Source organism: Drosophila subpulchrella, chromosome 3R (genome assembly GCF_014743375.2).
Source record: "Drosophila subpulchrella strain 33 F10 #4 breed RU33 chromosome 3R, RU_Dsub_v1.1 Primary Assembly, whole genome shotgun sequence".
NCBI lineage: Eukaryota > Metazoa > Arthropoda > Insecta > Diptera > Drosophilidae > Drosophila > Drosophila subpulchrella.
The window spans coordinates 6,750,357-6,765,439 of record NC_050609.1 but is presented as its reverse complement, the minus strand read 5'-3'; the positions used below and the strand labels follow the sequence as shown (position 1 = coordinate 6,765,439).

General features: G+C 42.0%; 1 protein-coding gene across 1 annotated transcript in view; it reads left to right on the top strand.

Moving 5' to 3' along the window:
• The first annotated feature begins 2,869 nt into the window (after positions 1–2,869).
• LOC119557242 (dynein beta chain, ciliary) overlaps positions 2,870–15,083 on the top strand; it is a 33,092-nt gene continuing 20,878 nt past the window's right edge. The window contains exons 1-14 of the mRNA XM_037869930.1: positions 2,870–3,109; positions 3,657–4,181; positions 4,927–5,015; positions 5,905–6,549; positions 7,089–7,371; positions 7,437–7,915; positions 7,983–8,482; positions 8,907–9,220; positions 9,465–9,568; positions 10,102–10,664; positions 11,081–11,295; positions 12,659–12,835; positions 14,377–14,751; positions 14,814–14,987. Coding sequence (XP_037725858.1) covers positions 2,921–3,109; positions 3,657–4,181; positions 4,927–5,015; positions 5,905–6,549; positions 7,089–7,371; positions 7,437–7,915; positions 7,983–8,482; positions 8,907–9,220; positions 9,465–9,568; positions 10,102–10,664; positions 11,081–11,295; positions 12,659–12,835; positions 14,377–14,751; positions 14,814–14,987 — 4,632 coding nt within the window. The 5' untranslated portion in view covers positions 2,870–2,920. The remainder of the gene's footprint in view (positions 3,110–3,656; positions 4,182–4,926; positions 5,016–5,904; positions 6,550–7,088; positions 7,372–7,436; positions 7,916–7,982; positions 8,483–8,906; positions 9,221–9,464; positions 9,569–10,101; positions 10,665–11,080; positions 11,296–12,658; positions 12,836–14,376; positions 14,752–14,813; positions 14,988–15,083) is intronic.

The following is a 15,083-nucleotide window of genomic DNA, read 5'->3' as shown; positions in this document are numbered from 1 at the left end:
GTTTGTTTCAAGTTTGGACATTGGCGGATGGCTTAGGACTGACATTGTTTGCCCCGTCAAACGCTCCATTTTGTATTTATCTTTTTGTGCGCTGATCGATTTGTTGTTGGGCCTGGGCTTTTCATTGAGTGCCTCGGCCATTTTCCAAACGCATTTCTTTTTTTAAGAGCCACCGCTGCATGCCCGCACTCTCATAAATTCGCCCAAATGGAAATGGTCTTTGTCCGTAATGAAATAGTGTTGACTTTCCTCACACTGGCACTCCTCGCACACACATCGAATCGCGTGTCCTTAACAAATGCACGAAATTGCTTTTAAACGAGGACGACGCCGTGCAGTCTGCCGCCCAGCCTCTGAGCTCCTTCGCCCCTTTCCATCCTCAGATTTTCCATCCAGCATCCACCGCCCAGTGGCATGTGATGATTTGTTCGCACATAATGAAACTCATCAGCAGCTGCAGCCCCGGAAAAAGTGGGAAAAGTCGGGAGTGGTGGGGCGAAAGGGGTTCGGTCATAAAGTACAAGCCAACTTGTTCGGATCGAGGCTTGGCATAAATTCAAAAAGTACGACTACGAGTACGGCCAACGGCCACTCGGCGGGAAAATGTAGTAAAAGCATTTCACAGTTTCATTTTCCACGACTCACTGCCGACCACTGTCCATCTGTACATTTTTCCAACAGTCGACCATCCGCACAGCTCGGCTTTTGTGCGATTTACTTAATTTGAAGTGTGCCGGGGCCATCGAGGCATTCCTTTTAAAATCAATTCGAAGTTTATTTTTCTTGCGGCTTCTTCTCCAACCCAACCATCGCATATTTTCTTCGTTTGCTTTCAATGTTTGACTTGGACTGTCGCACTATTTATGCACGTCTTTGCTCCGCAGACAGAAAGGACCCACTTTGGCCAGGACATTATGGCCGATGAGCCAGCCAGGCAGAAGGCAGGCAAATGGAACTGCTTTGGACTGGAGAAACAAGAAGGACCTGGAGTCCCCAACTGACTGCTATGCAAACTATGTAAAATAATCTCTTTTATTGCTGAAATGTTTATTCAAATATATTTGTATATTAACAAGTTTATGGATCAAACGAGAGCGCCTGGGATTTGTGCACAGATAAAAAAATGTCCCTTAAGATACCATTTAAGCTTAACTTTCAAAACTCAGCTTTGTAAAAAGGCGCCTAAAAGTAAGTGAAAAATCACTTCCTTTTTGTGAAGGAATGCATAGGATTTCTGAATATACAAAATATTTTATAGCATTCTTTTAGACACCTTCAAAAGTTAAATCCATATATTAATAATATTCGAAAATCACATTCAATAAGAAATAATGGTAACGATAATATTAATAGGGTAAAGTAAAATGTATAAGCCTTTTGGAAATAGTATTTTAATTTAACAGTTTATTAAAATAGAATAATGTAAATATAATATAAATGTCTTTAGATCATGAACTCCAAGTCTCACATAAAGTTTGTATTTAATTTATATAGATTACTTACTCTTTTTCTTTCCGTGTGGCTCCGTTTCCTAGCTGCTAGCCTGAGGGAAGAGTGAATTTTAAGCTGCGCGCAAACAGCTTGAGCAAATTCATTAACAACAGAACCGCCGCCCCCGATCCAAATCCAAAATCCGAAATCCCCGCCCCACCGAGAAGGGAGCTCAGCTCAGCGCTACAGCTTCAGTTGCGGTTGCCTCCGAAAATGAGGGCAATGCATTTGTCCCGAGGGTGCCAGAGTGCCAGAATGGCAGAGACCAATCCCGACCAGAAATGGGAGCAGAGCTGCGGGTTGCCAAGCACTTGTTTTTGATGTGACGCTGATATTTAAAAGTGGAGTTCACATCAAAGTTACACAGCGGTCCAGAATGGCCGACATCCCTGTCATCATCATCATTCCCATCATCGTGATACGCAGTCAGCAGGTTTCCGTTGGGGTAGGTATGCCATGGTACATTAGCAGCAGGACAAAGGATGGGATTGCCGACAAGGAACCCACTTTACTTTAGTTGCCAATGCAACATAAGCTACTTAGGATGGACACAACAAAAAATGGAAAGGACAGCGAACTCACAAGTTACTTATGGTAAACTCTTGGTCGCAAAGTAAATATTTTGTAATGCGAGTAGGGTAGCATTCGGGTCGAGTACTATCTGGCTGCAAAGTACCATGTGTACTTGCGGTAATTGCAGAGCGTTTTAACTATGCTCCACGGCCTTTGTTGCTGCGGGCGCAATTGCAACTGCAACTGCAATGGCAACTACTTGCTGTTACTTGACACATGTCAGTCACTCACTCACAGCACTTGAGCGGAAGGGATAACCAGGATGTGCTACCATAAATTTCACTGCTTCTGATCCACACTGATACACTTCTGACTTCTGTTGATGATGACTTGGCACTTAAACTGCCAAGGGGCCAAGTGGCAGGACATTCGATCAGCTGCGCCCCCATTAAGCATACGCCGTGTTGGACACTGAAAATCATCAGCACATCGCATTTGAATGCCTCGTGGCCGAAAAACCATCTGATGTTGACTTATGTGCCCTGAGTTTTGGCGCTAAGAACTTTCAGAAAAACGGAAATTACATTTCGCTCACTTCGTGTGCAATTAAAGTTGGCCAGGTGGCAAGGGAAAGGGGCTAGACTTTCCCCTATTTGCATTTTGCATTTTGCATTTGAAATAACTGCGCGCAGGGCACACACTTTAAAGTGTTCCTCTGTTAATGCGAATTTGAAGTTTGATCGATATGTGGGGCGTGGCTGGCGCTGCGACCGCCGCCCACTGGCCGCCCCGGCATTAGAGGTCACACGAAGCGGGCCCTTCATCATTTTAACGCCAGTTGCCGCGCCGAGTTGTTTGATTTGCCGCATCACAGCCGCTGGAACACGAGGCCGAATCCAATCCTGAGCCCTGACCAATGTCCGATGCGGCGGGAATGGCCAGTAGCGATGAGGACGGTCTGCCCACCGGCGGTAGCAGCGGTCGCCAGCGAGTCCAGCGGGACTTCAGTGATTCCAGGCTGGAACGGGTGGCCTCCTACACAACGACCACAATGCGTCTGAAACCAGATAAATGGACCAAAATGATGGCCAGCGATGAGCTACGGGTGAGTTGCCTCTGTCAAACGGTGAAGTGTGAAAAAACCCATTAGTTTTAAAAATGTTGTAAGTTTAAGAAAAATGGATATATATGTTGTTTAAGTAAAAGAATAAAACAGTTTCAGCTTCTATTACAGAAAAATTTCTTTTTTACATAACAAACTTTAAACTACTTAATTTACTTTGCTAATTTAATACTAGCTATTTAATATTTCCAAAAAAATAATTAAATTCGATAACCAACATAAACAACAAAATAAGCACAACATTCATGCTTATGACACATAATATTAACAAAGACCTATTGAATGGATCTTTAAACGCAGAACGTAATTTGTTTAATAAACTGAATATTAATTAACAATTCCAGCCCTAATAAAAGGGTTAAGTGATTGTGTGATTATTGATTAAAATGGTTAAACAAGTTGATAATAAAAATTATTTATTGAAATTTAATGAAAGTGAATTCAAATTGGAAACAATATGAAAATTTGATTAGCATGACATTTTGTCTGTGCATTTGAGTTACCAGAGTCCCATTACCTTTGTGTCCAGCGCATCGTTTTGGACTGGCAGCATGGCCACAGTCGCGTCCTGGTGATGACTCTCAGTCCGGGTGGAGATCTGGTGCCCCGGAGTTGCCTCAGTGACTTGTACCTGCCGTATTCGGTGCAGAGCACTCGTGGATCTGTCCCATCCGCCGCCATGTTGCCCCTGGAGGATGAAGCCATGGCCACAGTGACTGCCGCCGTATCCGCCGTGGTATCTGCCACGCCCGGCGCCCTGCTCATTCCCCTGCCACCCGCCTCCTCCAGTTTTACGACTTTGGACGGAGTGCCGCGCGGCAAGTGCGTCTATTTTGTGCGTCGTAATACTTCCGACGGACCACTGACGGCATCCAATTTTGCGGAGAGCATTCTGTACGGCGACTTCCCGGTGCACAGCAAAATCGAGACCATGTCGCTGCTGTTCGACGAAGTATTGCAACCGCTCCTGGAACAGGCACAAAGTCAGTGGCCCGCCATTGTTCGCAAGGATCTGCAGGCGCGAATCAAGGAAGTGAGGAACACGCTGACCGAGGTGGGTGATTTGGCTGACTGGAGCTGATGCACTCGGAAAAAAATCTTCCTAACAACTAGAGTAGTTTAAAAGAAATTTTAAAAAGAAACCATTCAGAAACTTTATTTTTCGATGGATTCACAGATATCTTAAGTGCTTTGAAGTAAATTATAAATAAGTGTCTAAAAGTATGCAACAATATATTTTAAATACAGAATTCGGATAGATTCATTCCAAAAAACGACTTTTTCACAGCATACTTTTAGACACCGTTTAAAGTGTTTTCTGCTACACACAACCCATTTTATTTTATCAAAATTTAGTTTTTATATTTAAAAAAAAAATCTAAATCATATTTTTTGAAAAGGAAGTAGTGTCTAGTGTAGAATGCAACGATATAATTTCAATAGGAAAGGATTGATTTAAAAAGTTGGAGTTCTTTTTTCACAGCATACTTTTGAACACATTTTTAAAAACTCTGTGGCACATCCATTAATATTATTTCTAATTGAAAGGAAGGTAGATTTTTTCGCGAGTGTAGCTGGCAGCTGTGTTATCTCATCAAATTAATCTAATTGAGTGCAGTGGAGCGGAGGCTTCGAGTGGGGTGAATGGAAGGTTCCTCAAGCCCCAACCGATCCCATTTGGAGCGACTCCGTCCATTGTCTTGGAAGTATTTCGCTTAATTGGCAAAACTTTTCATGTGTCTACGGGCGATACGTATACATTCTGTTTCTATATATATACTTTATTGTTATCCCCACAGATTAAGGGCAAAACCAACAATCGCACAATTTTATCGTTATTAGTTTCGCCAACAATCGTCGAGGAAGTGTTTGCCCACGTGAGCCAAGGGTAAGTTCCAGCCATGGGATGGCCATTGTCTTAGACTTCCGCCCTGCCCTCCAGCTCGGTGGAGCTCCTTGGGTTCGAAGATGTCGCCCCAGCAGAAGCTATATGGAATTGTTTATGTGGACAGAAAGAGAAAGGCTTATTCATGATACCAAATTGATTTTCATTGGCATAACTTTTCGCATGAATTGCTCGAAATTTATTTAGCTTTGCAATTCCGGGGAAATTCAAGTTGTTTACCCCTTGGCCACACAAAACTGGTGGCATACATCGATTACTTTCCCATCGTACGATTGCTTTTAATTAAATTACAAATATTAAAGAAAAAGCAATCGTGAGCCGGCCATCAGCATTCTTAAGGAAATTGTCCAGAATTTAGCCAAAATTGCCATCGATACACACACGGCAAGAGCCTTTAAAAATGTATTAAGAGATTCATGCTCCAGTAATTCACAATATTCGAATCAATAAAGACAAAATTAAAAGACCAGCATTGACAAAAATCAAAATAAACCATAAAGCCATTTTAATTGGTATCAATTTTGTATGGAAAACTAAACAAGGAAAAAATTGTAAAACAAATAGCAACATAAAAGGGGCGAAGTCAAATGCAAATTTTGAGAATTGAGAATTAGGTCAATAAATGTTTCCGCTCATTATAAAAGTTATCCCCATGGACCAAAGTTTAGTTGCTAGGAAATACAAGAAAAAGCCAATAATACAAATAGCAATTGTGAAACTTTAAGCTCCTGTAGGATTACCTTAAAACTATAAATCTGGTTTGGATGAAGGGGTTTCCATTTTAAATCAACATAAAATTCTTATAAATATATCATTGAAATTTAGATTATTTTAATAGATTTTAATGGTTTTTGTTTTTTAATTTCCATAGCCATTTTAGGCCTGCCTTGGATCCGAAATTCCGAAATCTGCTGGAAGAGATGTTTATTAACTGGACTACCCAGATGCATGATATTGTCTTGGAGCGTTCCGAGTGTCAGCCCTTGGGATCGGCCACCTTGTCATCCGGGCATCAGCCCAAGCATATAACACACGTTTCTTTGCCCGCCCAGGAGATTGGATTTTGGATGAACCGGAAGTTAAACCTGCAAAACATCTATGAGCAGCTGCGAGAATCCACGCACAAGACTTTAGCACAGATTTTGGAACGGATCGAGTCGGTTTATTATGTGCCATATGCCACTGCCTTCCGGAAACTGGTGGCAGCCTGGTTGGAGGCACAGGATGTTTCTCTTTGGCTGCAGCCCCTTCTCCGCCAGACTTCCGCCTTCAATTCGGTGCAGTTCAGCAATGGTCACGATTTGGTAGCACCTCTGGTACACGTGGTGCATCTGGTGTGGAGCAATGCCAGGTACTATCGCAGCACCCAAAGGATGAGTGTCCTGCTGCGGTGCATCTGCAACATGCTGGTCCATCGTGCCGCCGAGGATCTGGAGCTGCAGTTGCTCTTCCAGGGTGACGCCGACGAGGGGCTACTTAAAATCAACCGCACCACCGAGGTCCTGGAGCTCTTCAAGTGAGAATAAAAAATTAAATAGAAACATAGAAATGGTTCAATAAATCTATCAAGCACAACATAATTTAAATAAAGTACCTAAGGAGCTGATTTTATCATATATGGAGTACCCTATTTATTTAAAAATTATATTATTCGGTTAAATAAATTGAAGATGTAAATAAAGTACACTTATTAAGTACCATCAAATTAAACCGGAATCTAATATTCTTCCCACTGTTATTATGTAAAATGCAAATGTGGTTAAGAAAATTGCTTGGCCTAAAGACGATTTTAAACCAATTTTAAGTAGAAAATCAATTAATTCCAATCCTACCATTTAAGCCATGGTATGTGTCAATATTCAGAAAAGCTGTGTCACTTAATAATATAAGCTTCTAACTAGGCTAATTTGAGTATTATGAATTATGGAACAAATTCAATCAATTTGCCACAATTCAATTATAAATTTAAAGTTCAATTTGAAGACATGTAAGAATTTTGTTTAAGGAATTATTATACATATTTAATATCAAGTTGCAATAACCCATTTTGTTCAGGCAACGAATGCTGGAGTACAAGGAGCGCTACGCCGGCAACCAGGTCCTTTTGCCCGCCCTTACCGAAGGAGCAGGAGCAGTGGTTCCATCTCCATTCCCGGATGACCAGCAGCAGCTGTGGCGCTTCTGCCACGAGGATGTGTTTGGCCAAACACTCGATGGCTTCTCAGCCCAGTTGATGGAGCTGCGTCAGGTTTTCGAGGCGGCAGTGCAGTTTCAGCAGCTGGAGAAGCTCGAAGTGGGCGGTTTGAGGGGCAAAATTCTAACAGAACGCGTCAGAGAGGTTTATTTAAAATTATAATCAAATATTATATCTATCAGTTATTTATAAGCTACATTTTTCCCTAGATTTTCGGCGAGTTCAAACTCCTTTTTGAGCAATGGAGCAATGTGGACATTGATCTCACGGCCTCGGTGGCCAGCAAATGGAAATGTTTTCGCCGGGAGCAAGTCCTCTTCTTCAGTCGCATGCAACTTCTGGAGCAGAAACTGGCCACCGTTTTGCTGCAGGCCTTTGAACAGTGCCACAGCTGGACGCACTTGCTCCGCTTGACCCTGATGTTTGGCTGCCTGCTGCAACGTGAAGCTGTGAGACCGGAATTGGCTCGAGTCCTGCCTCATATCCTTTTTATCTACAACACGGAAATGGAGCAACTGGAGGAGAGTGTCACGGAAGTGCTTTTGGGATACGAGATTCGGGGATTGGCTGCCTTGCCCATGGCCAACAACTTTCCACCCATTGCCAATGCCATGATGTGGCTACAACAACATATCATTCGCTGCGATGAATTGGGAGCCAAGGAGCTAAACCAACTTATTGAGCAATTGTAAGTAAAAAAACAGGTTCTAATAAAATATTTGAAAAATCTTTTTATTTTTGTAAAAACATCCCAGATTAAAAGAAAAAACAGAGCTTGATACCCTGCTTCCTCAATGGGGTTCTTTACTCTCACGTCGCAATATTTTGACCACCAAACTAAGTAATCTTCAGATGAAAATCTGGACCTCCTGGCATGAGTGCATTGATAACCTAATCAAACGTGGACTTGATGAATCGGTGCTGTCACGATCAGAGGATAGCAGTCAACTGTATTTAAACTTCTCTCCAGTACTGTTTACCCTGCTGAAGGAGACCAAGTATTTGTTGGCCCTCCAGGCCACCGGCAGCTTATCCGGCGATCTCTTCCAGCTGCCGGACCAACTGCTCACACTCTATGGTCAGCGGGATGCCTACTGGGAGCGTCGCATTCGGCTTATCAAGATTGGGGAGTTCTACAACGGCATTCGCTCGGGGGAATGTGCCGCTGCTGAGCTCCAGTTAATACGCAACGACCTAGCGACCATCGACGAACAGGTGGCCCAGGCTTGTGAGCAGCTCACCTGGCGCAACTACGGTGAGTGGAATAGACTACACCGCGGAAAATGGGTGAAAATGCTAATAAATAACCGTATGTAGTATGAACACTGATAAAAGCCAGCAAGAAAAGGTATTTTCAATATTAAATTTAACTTATTATGAATTATAATATTTCTCAGAATCCACATGCCATTATCATATCTTTTACAAACGTAATTAATTGTCAAAATGTGGGTAATGTACTGTAATTTTAGCCGATTCCTTTAAATAGAGAATTCTTTACAAAGGCTTTAATCAAAAATTTAAATTATGTAATTTGGTAAATGTACGCCTTCAAATATCTCATCTTTAAGATAAAACTCGTTTTAAGCTAAGAAAAAATTTATTGAATTAATATTAATAAAATGGAAATGTTGATATACTTTTATTTTCTTCTGTGTATCGCAACCATCTACCCCCAGATGATCCGCTTGTAGCGGACATTTTTGAGCAGAGCCGAGACCTTTTTGCCCGCCTGCAACAGTCGCACGGCAATTTGGATGCCATCCTGGCCAGCATGCGTCGCTGGAGCCGGGAGCCACTGCATCAGCGCAGCTTATACGGTCGCAATCTCCTCGATCTGCGCCACCAGCAGGACCGAGTGCGTCTGCGATTGCTGCAGTGCGATGAGACCAAGATGCTGCTGAATCGCCTGCTGATTGCCAACTTCTGTCTGTTCTTCAACTATGAGGCACAGGAGTTTCAGCTATACTCCAGGGATCTGAGTGTGCAGGAGGTGAGCTATAGCCACTATTTATCATAGCTATATCCATTTAAATTTCATTTTAAAATGCATGTATTAGTGTAGCATAAAAAACCTAACCATACATGGATTTTCAGCTCATAGTTAAACATATAAAATAGAATTTTGGATTGGTATACTTGTTTAATTTTTGTTAATTATATCTGAACTTATAAAAATATAGTTCCTACGCTTTTATGGCTGACTAATGGATTTTTTTTCTACATTTTCATTACAGTTTGTTCGCGAATTTCCCAAGGAGCAGCGGCGGCAGTTCAACAAGTATCTGGCCAGCGTGGATGAGCTGATTTGCCGCGAAGTTCGGGAGGCGATGAGAATAAGGTTTTTGAACTAACACTTGACTTTCCATCGTCATCATCATTGTCATAATGATCATCTCCATCATCATTGTCAGTAGCACTCATCGCCAATCAATTGCACTCCTTCACCTGGCAGCTAACTATTTCATTACATTTCGGCACGCTGGCAGCTCCTTTCATGTCTCATCAGAACTAATCAAGTAAATGAGCACGAAATCGCACAACTGCAACCGCAAAAATGAAAGACACCTGCAGAAAGTGCAACACTGCAACAGCCAGCAACAACGTGCCAGCAACAACCACACACTTCGCGACCGCAGCAATATGGGGGCAACAATGGCAACAACAAATTGCCGCGGGCCGAGCATTCATGCGTCAATTGCATGTTTCACTTAGCGGCACTTTTCGTGATTGCATGCAGACAACGCCAGACGAATATGGGGGGCGGGTGTTGTCTACAGGGGGCGTGGCACACTACCTGCAAACGAAATAAGCTGCAAAACAAACTGAACACTAAATTTAATTCTCACATTACTCATACGCCGTGTAATTCAGTTTAGAGTATTTGTACAAAGAAATGACAGCAACAGCAACAGCAAAGGCAACAGCAACATCAACGATTCCAGCGGATCCGGGTGCTTCAGCCAGCATGGCAAGGTTAGTCCTACAGCAAATCACAACGCCACAGGCGACAGGAGGAGCAGTAGCAGGGGGATCAGGAGCAGGAGTAGCAGGAGGATCAGGAGCAGGCGGAGGAGCCCCGCCAGCCATCAACGATGCTCCACTCTTCGAAGTAAAATTGGAGCTGACGGAAACGGAAATACGCTTTTCGCCCGCCTTTGATGCAAGTGTGGAAAATAATTTTCAACAAATTGTGGAGCAGCTGTTGCTCGATATAAAACAGACATGCGACTGCATGCCAAGAATTGTGGCTGACAATGCCCTGTCAGAGGATGATGAAGACGACACGGCGACGGTGGAGTACGAACAGGAGCAGAAACAGGAGCCAAAAGGGGTTGAGGATCAGGAACAGGAGCAGGAGGAACCCAAGCCGCAGGCCGTGCAGTTCAACCTGCTGGCAGCCGCCAAAGCATATAGCCAAAAAATGGAATGCAGTGGTATGGACTTCGCCTCCCCAATAAGTGGTGGCATATTTAGATACCCTCTTCTACGGTATAAAATGTGTAAAGGTTTAAAGGTTCTTAAAATATTATTTTACTTCTCAATGAATTCAAAGAACTTTTGCTTAAGAATTATATTCCTTATTTCTTAAAAATTAATATATAGGATATAAAGATAAAATATATTGTAGCACACTTTTAAACATCTTCAAAAATTATTTAAAAACAATATTAGTTCATTGTTATTTTTGACATTCTCAAAAATATTTCTTTAAAAGATTGTAAAATATTTTTTATGTTTTAAGGTAGTAGTTGTAGGGTACACAGGGATCCGATTCGAACTATAAAATCTAGTTTGACTCCTATCTGCCATTTTTTCACTTATTTCTTCCATATCGCTATGCACATCCCAGCCGATGGCCTGGAAATGCTGGAGAAGGCGATACGCGATGCCCTGGCGGATACGGTTGAGGCGGCATCGGCTTACGCTGCCAAATTCCACGCCTATGCATTCCTGTGGACCCAGCAGAGCGGCGATGTCCTGGCCGCCTGCATGCAAGCGGCCAGGGAGCAGACGCACCACGTCAGCGCCGGCGGCTATGCCATCATGGAGACGTTCAAAAAGGAGGTGAGTCGGAAAAGGGAGCGAGGCAGGACCAGGACCAGGACCCCAGGGCACTGGATGCCAACAGCTTTAGTGGCTGCGACACTCACACCCACCTCAGCGAGCAGATAAGGCTGAAAGTATTGGGACGCAGACTGGGCTGCTCAATTGGCAGCCACACAATTTACGCCATGTAGCCCCTGAGACCAATAACGCTTGATAAATGCCAAGCATTTAGGGTCAAATGTGTGGCAACTGACCAGGGCAAAACACAAAAAAAAAAAAAAACGAAACCCCGAACAAAACAAAGCAAAACACTAAACAACTGCTTAGCCACCACATGGCGTCGTTGACTTATGTTCGGGGGCAATTGGGAGCCACTTCCTGTAGCACAGCAGGCAAATCGCCGACGTATGCGTAATATTTTCTTTAAACAATTATCAAACGCCCCGAAAAGTATGCAATAAATTACCCGAAAGGAACTCACACACACGCAACACAACACAACAGGCAACAACAAATCATGGTCAAAGTGCACGGACATGGCGTGAAATTGGGTGTTGCCCAATAAAATAAGGGAAATTCGCCAGTAAGATATGGCCAAACAGGAAAGCAACGAAGTCTGAATGGTCTGATCTTAAACATTTCATCTATTTTAGGGCGGAGCATTTTACTTTGCAAATGCTAAACACGTTTGAATTTAGCCTTCTGAGAAGAAGCAAGTGATGGTATAAAAAGGACATCAAATTTAGTAGCTTTCTGATTTAGTAATGTTTTTTTGGAATTATATGAATTCTAGAAAAGACTGAGCATCGTTTTGTTCATAAATGGCATATTAAGATTTGAAATTTTTAACTAACTTTATTTTGAAAAATTCGAAAAGTAAATATTAAATTGATTTTTATTTGAACAAAAGCCTTTTGTGTTTTCAAATCGCCTAAAAAGCTGTCTAAAAGCATGCAACATAAAATTTACTGCATACTTTTAGAGACATTTTAAATTGATTTCTGTGGGTTATCTTGATATTTATTTGATGCATTCAATTTTGGAAGTCCCATATATATTTCTTCAAAATATATTGCAAATAAGAAATTCCTTGCTTAAATTCAGTGATACCCTACGCCTGCAATAGAGAACGAAAAATCACTGGCCGGCATTTTATTTATGACTACCCATTGAGTGGCCCCTGGCGCAGCTGGTGCGCTTAATAAACCGACGGCAGCGGTACAAATACTATAATATATACACAGCATATAGGAGCTTATCCTTTCCACACACTCAGAGATATACACAGAACACACCCATGTGTGGCAAATTTGCAAATAAATTAGGGTAGGACCAAGTCAAAAGGAAGCTGTCACTCCCTAACCGTACGGATTTTCATCAGATCGAGAACTACAACGAGGTGCACGACGCCATCGACCAGTGCGAAAACCGGGAGTGCATCAACGGATGGCTAGCCCTCGATCTCAAGCCCCTCAAGTATGGCCTTCTCAACTTGGCCTGCAAGTGGTCGCACCTATGCAAAAAATGGTTACTCCGCTATGTCCAGGGAACTCTTAAGGTAAGACATAATATACCAAAATGTTGACCTTCCTCCGGTAACTCTATAATAAGTCCTAGAAGATTGGTTAACGAAAAACACTTGATATAATTTAGGTATTTTATTTTGTTATTATATTATAAAATTCATTTATTCAACAATGCATATATTTTTTCATGTGTTCTAAACTTTATTGTCAGATTGACAAATGAACAAATATTTATGAGAGCAGTATTAAACACTCATCTTTTCGTTAAGTAGCTGAACGCAGTTTATACTTGGAAAGTTTTATTATTTTCAATATAAAAGTTCCTCTCACTGATCCTCTCGAATTTCGGTGTAATTTCTAAATTGGCTTTGGAAGGTGTTGCTTTAGAAAATTCCTCAGGAGCTGGTTTATGCCCTTCTAATTTTAACTGCAACTCCTATAGACTAGATATAACTAAAAGAAGCTGCTCCTCCGTTACCTTGAAAATCGCCACCAAACTTGTAATGCTACTTTCCATGAATGGATTGACTACACTGACTTTCCGTGTCACAGTAATTGTTCTGAAAGCCGGCCAATAAGCCTACCAAATTTGCGGCTATAAAGGCCCGCAAGGAAAAGTTAGAAAGTCTCAACATTTTCTAAAATTTTAAATCTCAAATTAAACGATAATGAAATACTGAGGCCCAGCTTTTTGTCGAAAATATAAAGAATTATTTAATATTGCTGATAGGTCCACGTTCTACATATATTCCGAGTAACTGAAGTGCCTTATCAGAAAGTCAACTTGAGTTCATCGCACACATAAAAGTATTTCGGGTTTCAATTAATGGATTTGTGGGGTCTTCCAAAAATCGAACCATCCCAAGTATAAAAATCTAGGTATAAATTAGGCAAGCGGATCTGTTGGTGGCGGTTATATAAAGCCCAATAAGAATATATAAATACATCGAGCTACATTGATCAAAATACTGTAAGTAAAAATGTCAGAAAACTAAGATTATCAGGGACAGCCTAGGCAAAATTAACCCACGCTTATCATCGCTCAACAATTGCAACAAATTGGCCGATTTGGACGTGGGATACCTCTATGAGTTTGTGGTTGAATTCTCTAATAATATACATTAAAATATAAGATGGTCTAATTTGTAACCCATTTTCATGTTTCATTTTCATTGGCTTTCAGAATGAGACCCATAAACTGCACTTCTAGATTCCATAACTTTAGTTTTTGGATTCCGATTTGGACGTGGGATACCTCAATTAACATGTAGTGTAATTCTCTAGTATTTGTTTAGACGAGGGTCAAATATTACAGCTATTTAAAAGTTCAATATAAATCTATGCCTGAGATACGTTTATCTCTTGTTATTATTTTTAATTATTTAAAGACTTGACTATTAGCGTAAACTAACAAATCTGTTAAAGTAAAAATTGTTATCAAACTAATAGAAAGTATTTTGCTTGAATTATTCGTTAACAAAATCCAGGCTTACAAATATTTTTCGCCAGAAGCACTTATTGCTCACTGGAAAAGTTTGGGAACACCTTAAATCGAGGGAAACTTCTCTTCCAGGAGTTGAACGCATTCATTGCCCGCGGTCACGAGACGCTGCAGCTGCACATCGCCCGCCAGGACTTCTCGGCCCTGCTCCGCGTTTTGGCCATCATGTCGGAGATTCGGCAGAGGGAACCGTATGCGGATAACGTCTTCAAGCCGCTGAAGGACATCATGGGTCTGCTGAAGACCTACAATGTGGAGTTCGAGCCGCAGCTGTTGCGGGGCATTGAGCAGTTGCCGCAGCAGTGGCAGCAGCTGAAGCAGTCGAGTACCGTTAAACAGGAGGCACTGCAGGACACTCGCTTCCACCAACAACAACGCGTGGCCGCTCTAATTGGTTTGCACACCTGTCATCTGCAGCACTATGCCCGCCAGTTTCAAAAGATGCCGGTGGGTGCTGAATCGATATGTCTTTTTCTATGTTTATATGGATTCTTAATATGGTCTTTCAGTTCTTTCGGGTGCCCTGCCCCCAAGTCTACGATGCTTGCGACGAGGTCTATGTACGATTGCATCGCTTCCGTCGACAACAGCGTCTATACACCCGCTGGGCCCGACTCCTTGACATCCAGCCGCCCGACTCCGCAACCCTGCAGCTCTGCGAGGTCGAGCTGAGAAGGGTCAAGGTGAGTCCATGTCATTTTATCGCATCCATATAATATATCTATATATACAATATGTCGGAATACATTAGCAAAATATAAAATATGCTTCAAGCTTAT